The 17,271-nt window shown below is 46.7% G+C and overlaps 1 protein-coding gene across 8 annotated transcripts in view; it reads right to left on the reverse strand.

The window, feature by feature from the left end:
- Positions 1-17,271, reverse strand: part of BDNF (brain derived neurotrophic factor) — a 37,054-nt gene that overhangs the window by 12,206 nt on the left and 7,577 nt on the right. For 2 of the 8 annotated variants that reach the window (XM_064715542.1, XM_064715547.1), the window contains exon 1: positions 377-489. The exons of 2 other annotated variants lie outside the window; for them this stretch is intronic. Coding sequence is in view for 1 of the 6 variants with exons in the window: in XM_064715544.1 (XP_064571614.1) it covers positions 5,662-5,664 (3 nt within the window). In the remaining 5 variants the exon portion in view is untranslated. Of the gene's footprint in view, positions 1-376; positions 503-4,100; positions 4,118-5,661; positions 5,849-6,518; positions 6,790-17,271 lie in introns of those variants that run through there. 4 more of the 8 variants (XM_064715545.1, XM_064715544.1, XM_064715549.1 and 1 more) reach the window with 4 other exon arrangements.

Raw genomic sequence — 17,271 nt, forward strand, 5'->3', positions numbered from 1 at the left:
CAACAACAAAATCATGACATTACATAAACAGTAACGTTCATATCTGAAAAAGCAAAAATGCAGAAATTCGGATGTGTTTATTTCTACTTGTGGTTCAACCCATCATAAAGCTAAAGGGTGGCCATGGTTTTCAGAAGGACATTCATAGTTCACCACGGTTTCCTGGCACAGGTTCTGGTTAAATCACTCTTGCCAGCTCCAACTTGTTATTGAATTTGCTTCCTCCTCACACTGCCTTTCTCAGTACAAATTCTATCAAACAGCATTTCTCTCTCAGCACTTACAGCTCAGTCAAACTGGATTATCAACTCAGAAGGAATGTAAATAGCAAGAGAAGATCCAAGTCTTAATGGAGGCAGCCAGCAGGCAGAATTACCTAGAAATACTTCAAAACAAGTCCTGTCACTCGTCCCAACAGCATCCACACACTTCTGTGCTGGAAACACAGTGGAGCCACAACACCACCAAAGAAGGCTTCAGCCATCGGCTCTTTGTTGCTCCTCATTACAACCTTTTATACTCTTGATCTTGCATGGATTCCACCTGAGTGCTCCTTTGGGTGACTGCTCATTGCACCCCTGGGCACCCCAGGGCTCATTGCTGTCAATGCTGCTCACCTGTCCTGCACAGCTGTACCCACTGGGAATCAGCCACAGCCCCACTCCCAGTCACCACAAACTCTGTGCCCACAACACTTCTGTACTACACTGAGAGCTGTGACTAAGGGGAGAGGTTGGCTTTACTAACCCAGCTTTTCAACAAAAATTAGATTTCTTTTCTTCTCAGTGTATCACGTACTGAATCTCTACAAGAGCACCATGGCCAGTGTAAAGATGGATAAACTAAACCACATGGATGCAAGACGTTGCACCAAGCTTAAAAAGTGAATGACTAAGGAATCCAGAGATCAGAACCTTTAATTTCTTGGTCAAGATGAAACAGCATTTCTCCAGGAGCAGTTTAAAAAAAACCCAGGGTTTAGATCACATTAGATAAGGCACAATATGCACACCAGATTAAGCTTAACTAATTTTTAAAAGATATATAGTAAAGGATTCTGGGTTGAGTCTTTTACATGCTGAATTAATAAACAGCATAGAACAGCATTTTGCTCAAGGTTTTGCCTAGTTCCATTTTTTTTTCAGATTCCTCCTGCATTCATGCAAAGCCTACTTGTAACTCAGTGCACACACCGGAAAGGCTGAGGCTGATGTGGAACTCCAGTGAGCCAAGAACAGTTTTTCAAACTCCAGTTTGCTCTTACAACTCTCATGCACCCTGATATGGGATAAGCAGTTTGCAGTTGCCTCCTGACTTGTGGCAAATATCCCTGCATCACTGTTTCCCACAGGGGAATTCTGTTCCCTCAGAAGTTTTGAATTAAGCTCTTACCCCAAACCCACTGACAGACTTCAAATATCTTAAGAAATGTAAAAAACTATCACCTGGGAAGTAACACAGTACATGCAATTAATGATTTTATCAGCTCCAGGTTTAATTATGTTGGTTTGCTTATTTCAGAAGGCATTTGATAGCTGAGAGCTAGCAGTTAGAAAAGCTCCAAAACATACTGTGTCTCTAAGAGTCAGAAATAACTGAACATGAGATTAGGAGTTCAGGGGGTAAAAAAGGCTCATTGTTTCCCTCTGTAATCAGGAAACAAATTAAGTAGGGAACAGTGCTTTTCTCTCAAATGCAGAGGAAAAAACTGCTATAGCAGTTTGATGTACAAAACAAAAAAACAAGGAGCAGATACTAGTGTATTCCATGTCGTTAGATTTGAGATAGTAATAAATAGCTACATATTCAACTTAACTTTGATACTTAACTTTTAGATTGAGAAAATTCTCAATCTAGTGAAAGCAGTCTAAAGGCTGCTGAGGTCATACATTTGGGGAAATCACTTTTTAGCTATTCCAGTCCCCAACAAGTAGACTTCAAAGATGGGATAGGGAACAAACCAACCTTCAAATGAACTCAAATCCTTAAATCCTAATTCTACACTGCATATTACTGGTGTAAGCTTTACAAAAGCTATGGAGCCTCAGCAGCAGCTGCACTGAACCCTTATAAATTTGATTTGCAAATACTTCTTTAGGTGCAGTCTAAATTAAATCAGGAAATGCTTTACTGAAAGTGATGCTTCTTTGCTTACCTACCTAAGCCACACAAGGAAGACTGAACAAAACTTAAGTTACCTGCATCACTGGAACAGGATTCACAGGTAATCATCAACTACAGGGCTAAAAAAGTCTGCAGTCATGCACTAAATCTATACTGTGGAGCAAGGGCTGGGATTATTAAGGTGCAGGCTCCCTTGCCAGAGGCAGCCCGAGCACCCTGTGTGGTTCATGCATCTCTAGGTGGCAGCAGCTGCTCAGATTTTGAGATACTGTAAGATGCTTATCTCAAATTTAGCAACCAGTATCCTTCCATCCTCCTAGAATTGCCTTTCCCAACGTGAAATGTGACCCCCTCCCCCATTTCTTCATAATTTATAGTAGTCTGTAGCTGAGTCACAAGGATTTCTGCATTTTCCTAACCAAGTACACAAGAAAAGAACTGAACTGCCAAAGGATTGAGGTAATTTATAGCGTAAAGCATTGAGAGCTTCTAGTCGATCAAAGGACTCAGAGAAACAAATATAAGAACAATCGTGCCTTCTGTTCTCTACAAATGCCATGGCCAGAAATAACTGTCCTAATTAACTGGTTTCAGAAAATGACTTCTCTGAAAAATACAATATTCTTACCAAGGAAAGTATACAACTGCTACAGCCTTATGGCAGTTGTCAGCAGGGCATGAAAAATCACTAAATGAAGTTTCCTTTTGCTTCCTCTGGTTGTGCTTGGTACTCGTCTTTAGACAGCTGGATCTATTCATGGTGCCTAAATGATGCTGTAAGGGGATATTGCAGTACCCCTGGTACCAGTGTCACCAAGAATTACAATCACATCAGGCAGTACCAGCCCAGCCAACCTCTGTTCACTGGTTATAAAGGGCAGGCATTGCACCTGAGATGAGGTTGGCTTTTTAAAATTTTTGGTATGACTGTTGCCTGGTCAGTCATGCCCACAGCATTTCCAGTACTCCAGACAGTTCTGTGCTCACTGTTGTTGTTGAGTGTAGCAGTTGAACTCCACGAGTCCACAGCTGCCTGGCTGTGAGCTCCTGAATGCTGGGAAGATGAAAAGGCTGAGGCTCACCCTACACTTCACACATAGACTGTTTGCCCTGTTCCACATGGACAACTCCTGCCAACAGTGTTCCTCCCTGAACTGCTCAGCACCTGGTAACATGCAAGTTTAAGGTGCCACGGCAGAGTTGCACAGCAAAATCTGTTATTTATTGTTTGTATTACAAGAGCATTGGTGAGCTCTTGCTGGGTACCAGAAAGAGCAGACAGGTGAGACTACCTCTGTCTCAAAGAGCCTGCAGCCAAAGGTAAGAGCAGATGGTAGATGGATAAGGAAACAAAGTAGGTAAGATTTGTGAGCTGACAGACAGGGCCACAGCCTACCAGCCCCAGCCCAACTCAGGGACCAGGCAGCTCACCCAGTGCTGCTTCCTAATGGGCTATCACAGCACCCAAGGGCTGCCACAGAGCCTTCCCTGCTGGAACTGAAGGCAGTGGGTTGTTGGTTAACAGTTCACTTCAGCAACACACAAAACCAGCTTAGCTTCAGTGCCTTTAAAAGCTTCCTTTTAAAGGGGGTTTACAACTAAGGATTACCAAGAATGCCAGTGTATGAACTGATTTAAGAAATGATTGAGAGTTTCCCAATTAAGCAGCATTTCAGCTATTTAGAAGAAACCAAGTGCTCACAACACACGCTCGAAAACAGGTCAAGACAAGTTGGCAATTAACCTATTAAAAGCACATATCCTTCTCTAGTGGAGCCTCCAACAATTCACACAATGCCTCATGTGAGATTTCTAGTGTAGGCACGGGGCACATTCTTAGAAGAACTTTTCAGCCTTTTATACAAACCAGGAAGGCAGGTATGATAAATACCTTTTTTTTTTTTTTAATAGGACCATACTTATTGCACAAGTCACTCACTGGAGTGACTTGTTTCTCCTTTTCATGCAGTGCTTACCCATAGCAGGGTTGAGAGGGTCTCCTTATTCCAAGATTCTTGTGACCTGCTTTTATACATGCATTCCCTGAAAGAATTCTTATCTGAGCAAAATGTGCAGCTTCTGTGTTTTCCTTACAGCAACAGCAGAGTAAGAGTTGCACAAATGCTTCAGCTACAGCAAGGACTTTTTAAGTGCAGCCACTTTCAGCTCAGCACTATCATGTATACAAAGCTTTTAAGCAAAAGCACAGAACCTTATTTTCCCCTATATTTTTTCACATATTAACGAGCCTTTAAAAACCTTCGCATCTGTGCACTACATTCTGTAGTATCCCAGCATATTGCAGTACTTCCCGAGCACTACTGTTACAACATAATGCCTTGCTGCTTAACAGCTTGAAGTTACAATTTTTTTCAGTTTAGTCCTGCTCTGTCCAAGACAAAAGTCCTTTCCCATCTTCCTCCACCATTATATCTGGATTTATTCAGATGAAATGCTCTTCATCTTTCTGACCTGGTTTACCCTGATTTCACAGCCACATAACAACAGGATCTACCCTGCAGTTCCGGAAAGCAGAGAGCACTTGCCGCACGAACAGAAGGCACACTGCTTACAAATGGGTTTTCCCAGACAAGGTTCAGTGAAGCTGAACATTAGTGGTAGTACTACAGCAGAAAATAGATATGTTCGAGTTGAAGCAGAGGCGCTGCTTTGCTCTGAGACCCAGGTGAGGGACGGCACTCATTCCTGCAGAACATCACCGCCTGTCTTCTCCCTTCCCCGGCTCTGTTTACACAGGCAGTGCCCTGGAACTCTGCTCACAGGAAGCCGCAGCATCCCCCGGCAGCTGCTGCCTCCTCTCACACGCCAAACTACGGGATCCGCAGCGAGCCTGACGCCAAGAGCATCCCCTCTGCTGACGTCCTTCCATCCCCGCACCAACCCTGCAGCTCTCACCTGAGGGCTGGCAGGCAGCAGCCAGCTTTGTAAGCAGAGCCCACGACTGACACAAACACGCTACCCAACACAAAAGAGCAGGCAAGATGATGATCTTCTTACTTAGGACAGCCACTCGTGTTAACAGAGCAAAGTCCTCACTTTTGAGACCAAAAAGCCATTAAAAACTTGGTGCTGTGAAAGTTCCTCCTGCCCACAAGCAGGCGGCTCATTATCCAGCCCTTTGCTCGTATCTATAGACAACCAAGGAAATTCATTTTATCTATTTATCACCATGAATTAAAGATTACAGAAATACTGGCTGAAGAAAAATGTATTGCCAGGATAGATTCTTTGCATTCATTAGAACTGTGTTACTAGAAACATAAATAAGTAATGACTATTGATCTTGCATAACCTCAGAAGAGCAAACTACAATAAACTGAGAGGAAAAGGACAGATCTTAACTGGAATGTACAAACCAAAACACCAACAGCACCTCTTAAAAACAACCAAGCAAAGCAAGCGTGGCCCACAGCTGTGACACCTCACGCTTTTAATCCTAGAGGGAAAAAAGAATAAATCTATGGGACAGCCCAAGGTTCCCAAAGTATTAACTAAACCTCTTCCGAACAAATTTACCATTTAAGCCCAGGGTTTTTTCCTGGGTGCGGGCGTGTCTGAGCCCGATACGAATCCACAGCCGGTGGGTCGAGGCCAGTCGCTGCTCCTTGCCGAGCCCCGACACCTCGGGCCGCTCCGTGCGCGGCCCTGCCTTGCCCGGGGCTGCCCGCGGTGCTGCACCGGGACGGCCGGAGGAGCGGGCACCCGCGGTACCGGCTCCGGGAGACGGTGCCGGGCATGCTTCGCATTCCAGCGACGGTCCAGCTTCAACAAGTGCATCGCGCCCCTCCCTGACGGCGCCGGGCCCTCCCCGCACCCCGGCTGCTCCGCGCCGCCCGCCCCGCGGCCGGGCCCCGCAGCCGCGCCCCGCCGCCGCTGCTGCCGCCCCACGGCCGGGCCTCGCCGCTCCCCCGTCACAGCCCCGCCGCTGTCTCCCCCCGGCCTCGCCGCTGCCGCCCCCCGGCCCCGCCGCTGCCCCGTCACGGCCGGGCCCCGCCGCCGCCGCGCTCGGAGGGAGGAGGCCGGGCCGCCGCCCCGCCGCGCGCCCGCCGCCAGGGGGCGCGCTCCGCCGCCCGAGGGGCCCCGCCGCGCCCCGCGCCGGGCGCCCGCCGCCGTCGGGGAAGCGCCGCCGGGCCCCGCGCTCCGCCGGCCCCGCGCCGCCGGCACCGCGCTCCCGCTCCCGCCCGCCCCGGCAAAAGCCCCGCCGGGCACCGGCAGCACCGACAGGTGCGGGAACAAAGGGGCGCGGGGCGCGCCGGCCCTCGCCCGCCCTTACCGCTCCCCGACGCCTCTCGCCGGCCGGCGCCCGCCCGGCTCCGCGGCCGCCCGCACCCCCGCCCCCGGCCCCTTAAGTTTCCCGGCGGGGCGCCGCGTACCTTGTCGTCCACACAAAGCCTGTCCGGGTCCCCTCCGGGAAGTCACATCCTCTCCCGGGCGCCCAGTCCCACCGACCGCCTCCCGCCGCCTCGACAACACAGGCGGCGTCTCAAGTGTCTCATCAAAGCTTTATGAGGGGCGGGAGGGCAGCGCGGCCGGATCCCACACTCCCGCCGCTCCGCCGGAGCCTCCCGGCCCAGCCCCGCCGCCTTCTCCTCGCCGAGCGGCTTCGCCCCCGGCCGACGGCTGCGGCGGCCGTAGGCACCGCGCTGCCCCGCTCCGAGTCTCCGCACCGCCTCCCGGCCCCGCCACCGCCCCCGCCCCGCCCGCCCGGCCCCGCTCCGCTCCGCTCCCCCGGCGCTTCCCGAGCGGGGAGCGGGGCGGGGGGGGTGCCGGTCCGCCCGCGGCGGGATATTGGTTTACTCCGCCGGGTATTAAGCAAGCCCAATCCATTTAAATATCGCTCCCGCGCTGACCTCTCCGTAGTCCGCCTATTAAGAATGCAATCAAGATAATAACAGGCATTGCTTATTAATGAGCGCCCCAGGTAACGTTACATCGGTGACTTTCTGCAGGCGCCCAGCGGGAGCTCAGTCCCGGCGGTCCCGAGGCAGCTCTGCCCAGCCCGGCACCGGGATGGGACCGGCACCGGCACCGACAGCGGGGCCGCCCGTCGCACCAGCGCCCGCCGGCGGAGCCGGGGCCGAGCGCGGAGCCCGGGGGTGCCGGGCGGAACGGGCGGCTCGGCTCGTCTCTGCCCGGCTGCCCGCCCGCCCGCGGGGAGCATCCTGTACCCCCTGACAAAAATCTGTTTGGCCATCTCCTCCTCCTCCTCCCGCGCGTGCAGCGAGCACAGTGAATTATTGATAGTGGAAATTGAATGGCGGAGGCAATAATGGTATCCCCTGATTGACCGGCTCCATTTGATCTCGGTAAAGACAGAGGGATGGCACGCTCCGCGCTGGGCTGGGCTGGCCGCGGCCAGCGGGAGCGCACGCGTGTGCCGCCGGCTGGAGCGAGCCGAGCCGAGCCGTGCCGTGCGAGAGGAGCCGGCTTCACCCCCTGCCTGGCATGGGCTCCGGCAGCCTCGCCTCTTCCCTTTCCTCTTCCCTCACAGGCAAAATTGAAAACAGCTGATTTTCAGGAGAAGCTAGCACAACTCTTTCACGAACTGGTTCAAACAACGTATTTTTCCACGCCTCAAACCCTGACTGCCATCTAATTTGCAATTAATGCCAAGGGGCCATTCACTCCACACACTTGTGAAAATTTATTTATCCTAGGAGAAATGTGTGCAACTCATTGCTGCCCTCAGACAGTCTGACTGCCTGTGTGCTTTTGCTATGAAACACCTGCATTTATCAGTAAAGTAAAGAAAATAACCCAGGTGTTTGAAATTCGAGTACACCTAAGGCCTTCCATATAAATCAGCTTTTAATATATATTAAAGGAAAGATTCCTGGTGGTTAATAACCTTTGCAGCTTTAAGAACTTAAAAAAAAATCATGCTTGACTACCACATCACCATCCTTCTTGCACTTGGGGGTTTGGTTTCGCGTGTTTGAACTAAAAATGTCAGCGAGCGTGAAGACAGTTCTACCTCTTTTTGTCTCAGTGTTTTCCAGTCCAAATCTATCTAATTTGTGAGAAAGGAGGCATTTTCAAAGCCTTCACTAACAGCCTGGGCCTGAGGAATCACGTCCAGCCCTTGCTGGGTGATGGATAGTCACTAATCCAGGTAGCTCTTCAGGCCAAGTCCTGCTCTGCTATTTCTGTGTTATTCAAATTCTGCCACTGGGGATACATCAACCACTCCTTTCCCCAGTATAAGCTTACAACTCCCAACAACAATGCCGTGTGGATCTTCCAGAGGCGTTTCAAACCCGTGGTTGTACCTGGAATCTGCAAAGTTAACGTGTGCATTTTATTTTTCTGTTTTAGCCTTTGCTCCGCAGCACCGTTTAACTTTCCAGGTGTGACTGTGTTAGTGTGGGTACCTGATTTCACCAAGGCAGCCTGCTTTCAGCAGCCCTTTTGCACAGCCACAGAACAGCATAGTTCCAATATTCCGTGTTTATAAGGTGGTGAGTGCAAGTATTTGGATGATCTAGCAGACAAGTTAAACAGCAGCAAGAGAGGCTACTTTAATCAGCTGTAATGTAATACACTGCACACTTGTTATTCCTGAAGGAAAGGCTCTTCTGCTAGGACACCAGGCATGCAGATGAGCAGCAGCAAATATCATGCTTTAGAAACACTGCTGGCTTTTTCTCAGGTGTGAAGGAGAAGGGATATATTCTGAAAAAAATCTGCTTGCAATCAGATTTTTTTTTTTTAATTTTGGAAAGGAAGCATGTTACCGACAGCCTGACAAGTGCTCACTCTGTGGGAAGTGCCTTCAGCTCAGCTCTGCTGAGAACATGAGGACCATTAATTCCATGCAACCATGAAATTCCCACTTTTCTCTGCTACAAAGGTGTTGCCTTTTGCATCAGTGTAGAGATTTTCCCAGGGAAGAGGTGTGGTCAGAGGAGCTGCTGTTTCTTGCTGGTGTAATCAGCCCTTGGAGCATTATTACCAGCCAGTGCTTGATTACTCAGAAAATGAAAAATAGCGTAAATAATGACTTGTTTGGATTTTTACTGCACATGCAATCTGGGTTCCATATTGTTAAATCAGACCCTGACTTCCAAGAGAATTTTTATGAATGAACTCCCAAAAATTGTGTCTTCAAGGTATTAGTTTGTGAAGCAACTGATAGTCCTGGGGACATGGAGACACTGCTCTGGTTGGAGCTCCACTCCTTAGTCCATAAAATGCACTATAAATTTGGAGGTTACATGAACCATCCCCTTTGGGATTTGTGGGATACATAGGATGCAAAGGTCAGGCATCCTGATGTTTTCTGGGTAGACCCAAAAGGAGTTCTCTCTTGTTGTTTCTCCCATTTGGATTGTACAGATGTCACATGTAAGAGGCTCTTGGAAATAAAGTCACACCACAATTGCATGGGGATGAAAAGGGCAGGCAGATCCTATTCTGATGGTTTCAGATAGTTCAGTGTATCAAGCCTCTTAGTATGCCCACTTTAAGCATTCACTGTGGAACCAAGTGTTTTTTCTATTCTTGACTAATTAAAATAATTTTTTGCATACACAAATCCTACTTTGCCATTTTCCAAAGAGCAGCAGGAAAAGAGTATGAGTTGTCAATCAATAAAATGTTGATTTATCCCTGAAGTAATATTGCTTACAGGAGAGTAAGACCATTGCTTTTTGCTGAATTCAATTTAAACTGTAGCATAGGCACTAATGATGCTGTAGATACTATAACGAAGGAAGCAGAAGCACGCACACCTGGTTTCTGTCTCAGTGGAGGTTTATGCATTATAGTGATTGATGTATGAGGTCCAAATTTACTGATAAACTAATTATATGATAAAGTAGTTTGTGGGGCTCTTAAATTCCCCCATTGCAATTGTAGGAGAAGCAATAAAAAAGTCAATATTTGAAAAGAGTAACATTCATAAAAGGTACATAATTAGACAAAAGGCAGTGGATGATTGAGTCTCCCTTCCCCCAGACTGTCTTTACACTCCCCATTTTATTCACGTAGGATCTTGGCCTGTTTTTGAATGAGAAAAAGGTCAAGAAGCTGTAATTTGGAATTCTTCTCACTTGGCTGTCAGGAAATATAAACTAATCCTGATTACAAAAAGGACAATGCTATTGATGTACTCGGGTTTTGGATGCTACAGGGTTTTCTTCTGTTTAAAATTTTAATTGGCTGAAGTAATTCCTTCTATCATTACAAGCATTTTATATTTGATTATGTTTATTCATGTTTCCTAGTTACCTTTATTTGCTATTTTTTTCACATTAAAGAGATGGAAAATTCATGGAAATAAACTTTTCTCACTCCAGCAATGCTAAGAATTGCAGCGGATTATATACACAAGTTATATACACAGCCAGGGTTGCAGACATGGTGCATTTGTAGGATGACAGGGCCATGATGCTGCTCTGCAATGATTCAGTGGCTGCAGCACACACAAGAGAGCCCCTAGTGCCCCACACCAACATCAGTGCCCTGGAAAAACTTCAGCATCTTTGAGGACCAAAGCCAAATTCTGTGTAACTTTGTAAAATCTTTGTATTTTAGAGGCTTTGACTGAGAGATGAAGAGACAAAGATGGTGGGGGTGACTTCCCCTTGCATTCAGGGGTTGGCCAAGCTGTGGGCACAGCCCCTGCCAGCCCTCAGTGTTGTGTCAATGCCCTGGAGCTGCTGGCTCTTGGGTCTCACCAGCCCAAGGTTTACACTGGTTCAGCCCACAGAGCTGCTGCTGTTCTGCTCTGCAAGCAGCTTGCTGGCTGACCAGAACAGACCCTTACAGTGCCTTAAGTAGTGCAGGGTAGCTGCTCTTAATTTCAAGCATAATTTCACCTTCAGTGAACAGCAGCTCTTGAGAGGCCTCATTTTAGCAGGGAAAGTATTAAGTGAAACAGCAAGGATGGGAATACAAACCCAAAGATCTTAGACTTGGTTTGGTGGCTGCATGTACACACGATAAAGCAGGAAAAGCTACTCTTTGAATCGCAGGCACCAAAACCACAACATTTTTCCTGGAGAAAATACCACTTAATAGCTCAGAATTGTCACCCTGCAGCTACAGCAAAAGTGATTTTAAAACTCTAACCAACAATTAAAATAATTGTTTTCTTCTCATGTCTGCTAAAGGTATGCCAGCTTCCCATCCCATGGCAGGATCTGTACCCTGAATCTTGTCCCATGCCTTCTAATCAGGGATTTCAGCACAATTTATGTGCATGAAACCATTTCTCTGACAGAGTTCTGTGGTAGGTGCAGATTAGCCTTTTGCAAACAAGGAAATGCATGTGTCTATCACACATCCATCTATTAAGCTGCTCATGAACATACTTGTTTGGTGAGCACGCCAGGTCCGGGTTTGTTCCTCGCCACTGCTCATGTAGCTGTCTCTGCTCTGACATGAAGTGTTGTGGAAATAGAACGTGTGATATGTGGCAATACCACCTGCAGTGACGTGCACACACACCCCAAACCCTCCCCATCCGAACCTCTGGGCTTTTCTTTTGGGGTTTTGCATGATCTCCATGCTCTGCTGGGACAGAGGGACCCCTAAAGCCCACGTGAAGAGCTGAGGGAAGCCAGGAGGTAACTCACCCTTCCTTCTGACACCTCTCCCATGGCCAGGCTTGCCCCACACTCTGGAGTGCAGGCCAGCTATTAAGGATGATGGCACAGAAAAACAAAAAGTGAGAACAAGAAAAAAAAAAAAGTAAGGAGAGAATGAATCCAACCCCGCAGAAACATTAAAAGTTTGGTTTGTCATTTCCTGATGCTCTGACATTCACTAAAGCTGGCAATTCATCTCCTGGGTGTCTCTGCCTTACTGCTGTTGTTTTGGAGGCATTAAACACCCACTACCTGAGCAAAGAGGAAAGTGTCTGGGCTGTGCCCAGGAGTATCAGTGTACCAGGTGTCTGGCGTGCAGTGCCTGAGCCTCCTGCCAACAGCCCAGCCAAGGCTCCAGCCCAGCAGACAGAAAAGAGGGCATGGGACAAGAACAACAAAAATGCACACTCTGAGGGAGCAGCAGACATGGGAAGGGAGAAGAAAATCCCCTCTTCCCCAAAGAGGTTGTGTGTGATTCCTTGGGATGGTGGTAACCTGAGCCAGGTGTGGAAAGGTTAGATGGCTACAGATGCACTCCTGTGACGAATCAGGCCATTGGAGCTCTAGGATTAAAGGAGATCAGAAAACTGGTGCTGCACTTGTGGGTGAAAGGTGTTGGGATTGACTCTTCTCTCCTTTCCCCTAAGTATTCAGTGGGTTTCAGTTAGATGCAATATAGTGGATTATTTTTAATATTTAAAGGGATCAGATTCCAAGGGCTTTATAAACTTAGCCAGGCATCTTATCAGAGCAGGTTTATGCCTTAGCAAACCTTGCTCAGTGCATAACTTTGGAGAGCTTATTTTGAGTGTGTGCTAAAATTAAGCAAGCCCCAAAATCCCAGGTCCACAGCCTTACAAATGCCCTTTTGCAGCTTATTCCTATTGAAGCCACAAAGATCTCCTCTGGCATCATGCTCTGCCTTGGCCAGGTGCAGCAGCTCAGCGATACTGCCCGAGGGTGATGGACGATAAGGGATCTGCAAGCAGCTGGGGAGGGGAGGGAAGGTGCAGGTGGAGCTTGGCACCAGGGCCAGGGGCTGTCCCGAGGTGCCCACCACCCACGGGGTCCCACTCTGCCAGGGGCTGGCAGGAGGGATCCTCCTTGGGTACACAGAAATCCTTGGGAATGCAAAGCATGTGTAAACATTAAATAGTTCTGCTGGCTCTCTTGCCCTTCAGGACTTTCAGATTAACATATTTTATGCTGCACTTAGATGGTTGTCTTCCTCTTTCCGAAGGGGTTAAGGTACTTTGGCTCCATCCTTTTTCAAAGCACAGCCACACCAATGCTTTAAACAAGCTGATGTGTTTAAAAATAAATTCAGGATATTTTTTCTTTAAATAGCTTATTGGGCTATTTCACCTAAGAAACAAAACATAAGAGTTCAAAACATTTTCCATGTTACATTTTCTATGTTAACCACCTAAAGCATTAAAGAGAGAAATATCTGCAAAACAATAGATATTTTTGTTAATTGCAAACTAAAATTATCAATGCAGCAACAGGCATTAAAGAGAGTCCTCAAAATGAAGCTCAGACCTCATTAGGTTCTCCTCCTCCAGTCACTGTGACTTGTGGCTCAAGAAACAAGTGCTGAATTAGTCACATTAAAGCAAAAGTTTCCCTTGACTGAAACATTCCATTTGTGTGGTGTAATTTCTGCATGTTGAATACTTGGGATTGTTATTCCTTAGGTAATTTAATGGCTGGGAGCACGTTGTGTGTTGCATTCCCCTCTGGAGATCAATGTGTCTGTCCAGGAATTCTCATTTGTCCAAGTGAAAGGAATGGTCTGCTCATCCATGGCAGAGGGGTGCTGCTCCCCCACTCCTCGGGGCATGCTAAAACACAAAAAAGGCAACAAAGAAGGTGCAGTCCTCACTTCCTCTGTCCTCCCACTGCAGCACCCAGCTCCAAGGAGCAGGAATTGCACAGGGGCTCTTATTAACTCTGCACTGGCCAGGTGAAATTGTTTCACTGACTTGCATGGCAGAATTGCTTTAAATAGTGCCAGTACAGCTGGAGTTTTGGTACTACTATTAAAACACAATTTTCCTGTTCACTGGCACAGCATGGGAGTAGTTGGATGCATGGCTGGTTCTCTCTTTACAGCATGTGATGTGCTCAGACCATCATTTCCAGATGCAGAGAGAGGGGAACAAAGCCCAGGTGGATGTATGGCTACTTGGGAATTCACAAATCCTGAAATATCGACCCACAAAATCAATACAAATTTTAAGCTATTTTAAAATAACTTTCCTCACATTCCACACCATTTCTCAAATGGGGAAACACATTGATTTCTCTGCCCAGCCTGCCCAAGGTCAGGATGGCTTTTGAGGGGTGGGCACACCCAGCAGTGGAGACAGGGCCACCACCACAAATCTCATTTGAATATAATCTGAAGCAATCCTGCATTCTGATGCTCAAAGGCCCTGTATTTTTAGTATTTAAGGCCCTGTTGGATATCAAAGACTCAAAGAATACCCAAGTAAAATTTACCCCTGGCTTTGGCGAGACATTTAGTGGGGCCTTGGTGGTTCAGGACTTGTGCCATTAGAGTATAAACTCATAAACAACATAATATATGTTTATTTTCTGGACAATGTTTATTTTTCACATAGTTGATACATCTGGAAGGTAAATGCTTACAAGGGAGTGTTTTAAACACCTCTTTGTATTTCATTAGCTGGCTGTTTAATCTGCTATAATTTATTGTAAATTGCAGTTGTACTATATGGCCTCATGGTGCCTTTACTTATTTGAACATAAACACCACTGAAGTCAGCAGGAATGCAAAGTTTTTAAATCAGAAGGGAGCCAAATGCTAGGTTTTCAGCAAGGACTTTGCACCAAGGCATTAAACCCCTTATTTTAGACTTTTGTTATGTTTCAGTTTGATGCTTTCCCCTGCTATGTGCTCCAAGCAGAATCATTTTCCCTTCCAGGCATGTATAGCTCCTTCCCCTTTGGTTTCTTAATTTGGGTTAGATCCCGTAATATGAAAAATATACTCAGATATTGCACCTAGAGCACATTGATGAGACCTAAAGAGCTCTTCTGTGAAGGGAATTAAGATCAAAAAGAATGTGGAATTTAAATATTCAACATTTCTTCTTGGATATGAAACAGAAAAATTGTTTTGATGCAAAAGTTCTTGTGACAGAATACGTTACTTAGACTCTGAGACCATATTAGGATAAAATGCCTTTTTTATATAGGAATTGCACTCCTTCATATGGAAATTATGACATTTTGTCTATTGCCTCTTACTACAAATGTTTAAAGGATCTGTTAAAAATATTCTTTTAAGAAGTTGTATCAAGATAAAAGAAAGTAAATAAGAGCCAGTACAATTTTCAGGCTTATTTCTGATTAGTTTCTTGATTTAGACCCCATTTGCTGCCAGAAAATTTCATCAGCTACCAGAGCTGGGGAAGCATGTAGCTGATACCACAGTTCACTTTGCAGTTGGGGTTTGCTGTGCTTTTGCCAGACCCTCACCCTGGCAGAAAAGGAACATTAATTCCATAAATTAATGTTAATTCCATGAACTGATGGGCTTACAGAGACGCAGGAAAAAGGGCTCAGCCTGAGTGCTGACACAAATGAAAGACAAGCAGATGAAATACCCATTCTCATGGTCTGACTAACTGCTGGTGGACCTTCATCTACGTTTAGCTGATGGATTTTTAACTGACCACTCATCTTTCCTAACACCCCACGAAAAGCATGGACTGGGAGGGTGGTGGGCACCTTCCCCCAGCAAGGCTTCAAGTAGAGGGGGCAGGACACTTGCAGATGGCTGAGGGATTGCCGGATTGCCTGTTGGGAAGGCAAAGGAAAGGGAAGGGCCTTCACCCTGTGCTCTTCCACGCCAGGCAAGACTCAGTGCTGTTCCTTTTCCATCCAAGCACTGCTCCCCCAGTGTGGGAGGGCTCCAGCCAGGACTCCAGCACTTTCCACCACTTCTGCTTGCCTTTCCCACACCTCCTCTCTGGCAGAGCCCCATGGGAGTGCCAGGAGCCCTGCAGGAAGGATCTGAGGCCAGTGAGAGCCCCAGGCAGCTGCCAGGGTCTCTGGAGACTCAGGAGCTGAGCAGGAACACAGCTTTGGTCCTGCCCTGCTGCTCTTGGGCAGGCTGATGCATCCAAAGAAAATAATTTGGAAAGGTCCATCATGGGATGCATCACACCCATCAGCCATTTCAGAGACTTTCTCCATCAGGAGACTGAATTTGCACTCTGCATCCTTTCTCCTGGCCTGAAGGCCTCACATCAGTCTGAATTTCTTCCCTCTTTGTCCCTACCGAAAATGAATAGGAAATTCTGGCCACTCCAAATGAACTTCCTAGGTTTTTTTTTTTCTTAGGGACTTAGCCTTCTTGTCAGATGTTTTGGCTTCCTTAAAATTTGGGAGCCAGCAGAATTTTCTTAAGGGACTGCTGCAGAAATACTTTGATGGGAAAGTAGATGATAAAAATAACTATTAGGTGCCAAAGGCAGTGGACTGGGAATTAAAAGCTCTTCTGAAGTCAGAGACATTTGTGTCTTTAAAAGAGCTCAGAAAAAGAGGTGCGAAAAGCTATGAGCATGGCTGGACAGCTGACTGAGTCCAGGTGAAGGATTTGGGAGAGGAAAACAACAGGTGGTGGGCAGGAAGGGCCAGAGAATCAGATCTGCCTGGGGAATAGCCTGTGGATAGAGTGACTGGTGCAGGAGCAAACACAGAAAGAAAAGAGGTGAAACTAGGATTAAACTTTACCTCCTGCTACCACAAAGGTCTTAGTGAAAGACTTATGCACAGCAACTAAACCCCTCAAAAACTAAAACTAGGGAAAAATCCTAGAATGAAGTACTTGTTCCCTCAGAAGAGGATGAGAACAAAACCTGTGACACAGGTTATTCATGCCACTTTTAAAAAGTGTTCAAAAACAGTGATCAGTGATGAGCGTGCTGCAAGCACTTAAAATATCTCAGTAAACAAACCAAATTTGGGGCACAAAAAGGCATTAATATGGAAAATACTGTAAAATTCCTTCTCTGTGGATGACCAATAGACACAGTAGGTTTTTTTCCCTCTCATGCAATAAGTTTTTAGCAATATAGTAAAGGCTATCACACTTCAGGCTACAGCAAGGGATTGGTACAGTAGCAAAAGACATTTGAGGTGTATCAGCATCCACTGGAAAATTTCAAACCTAGAATTTAGCCTCATTTAAAAACTGCTAAATCTTTCTGTTTTCTTGGTCAATACTATATTATCAGCTATCTGTTCACAAAATTCAGCCAAATACTCTCTCAGATGGTTTTAGAGACTTTTGGCAGGTGTGAGTGAACATGTATTTTACAGAGCAAACCAACACATGAGTAGCTCCAGCCTCTTGACCTCTGCTCATGTCTCTTGCTTCATCTCATTCTCAGTAGAGTTGGTTGGGTTTCAAAAGGTATTTGCTATCAGAAAACAGCTGCCTTTTTTTTTTTCCTTTCCTTTGGTAGCCACCTGTTTACCTGAAATCCATTAAATCCATTGT

Source organism: Zonotrichia leucophrys, chromosome 5 (assembly GCF_028769735.1).
Source record: "Zonotrichia leucophrys gambelii isolate GWCS_2022_RI chromosome 5, RI_Zleu_2.0, whole genome shotgun sequence".
Classification (NCBI taxonomy): Eukaryota; Metazoa; Chordata; class Aves; order Passeriformes; family Passerellidae; genus Zonotrichia; species Zonotrichia leucophrys.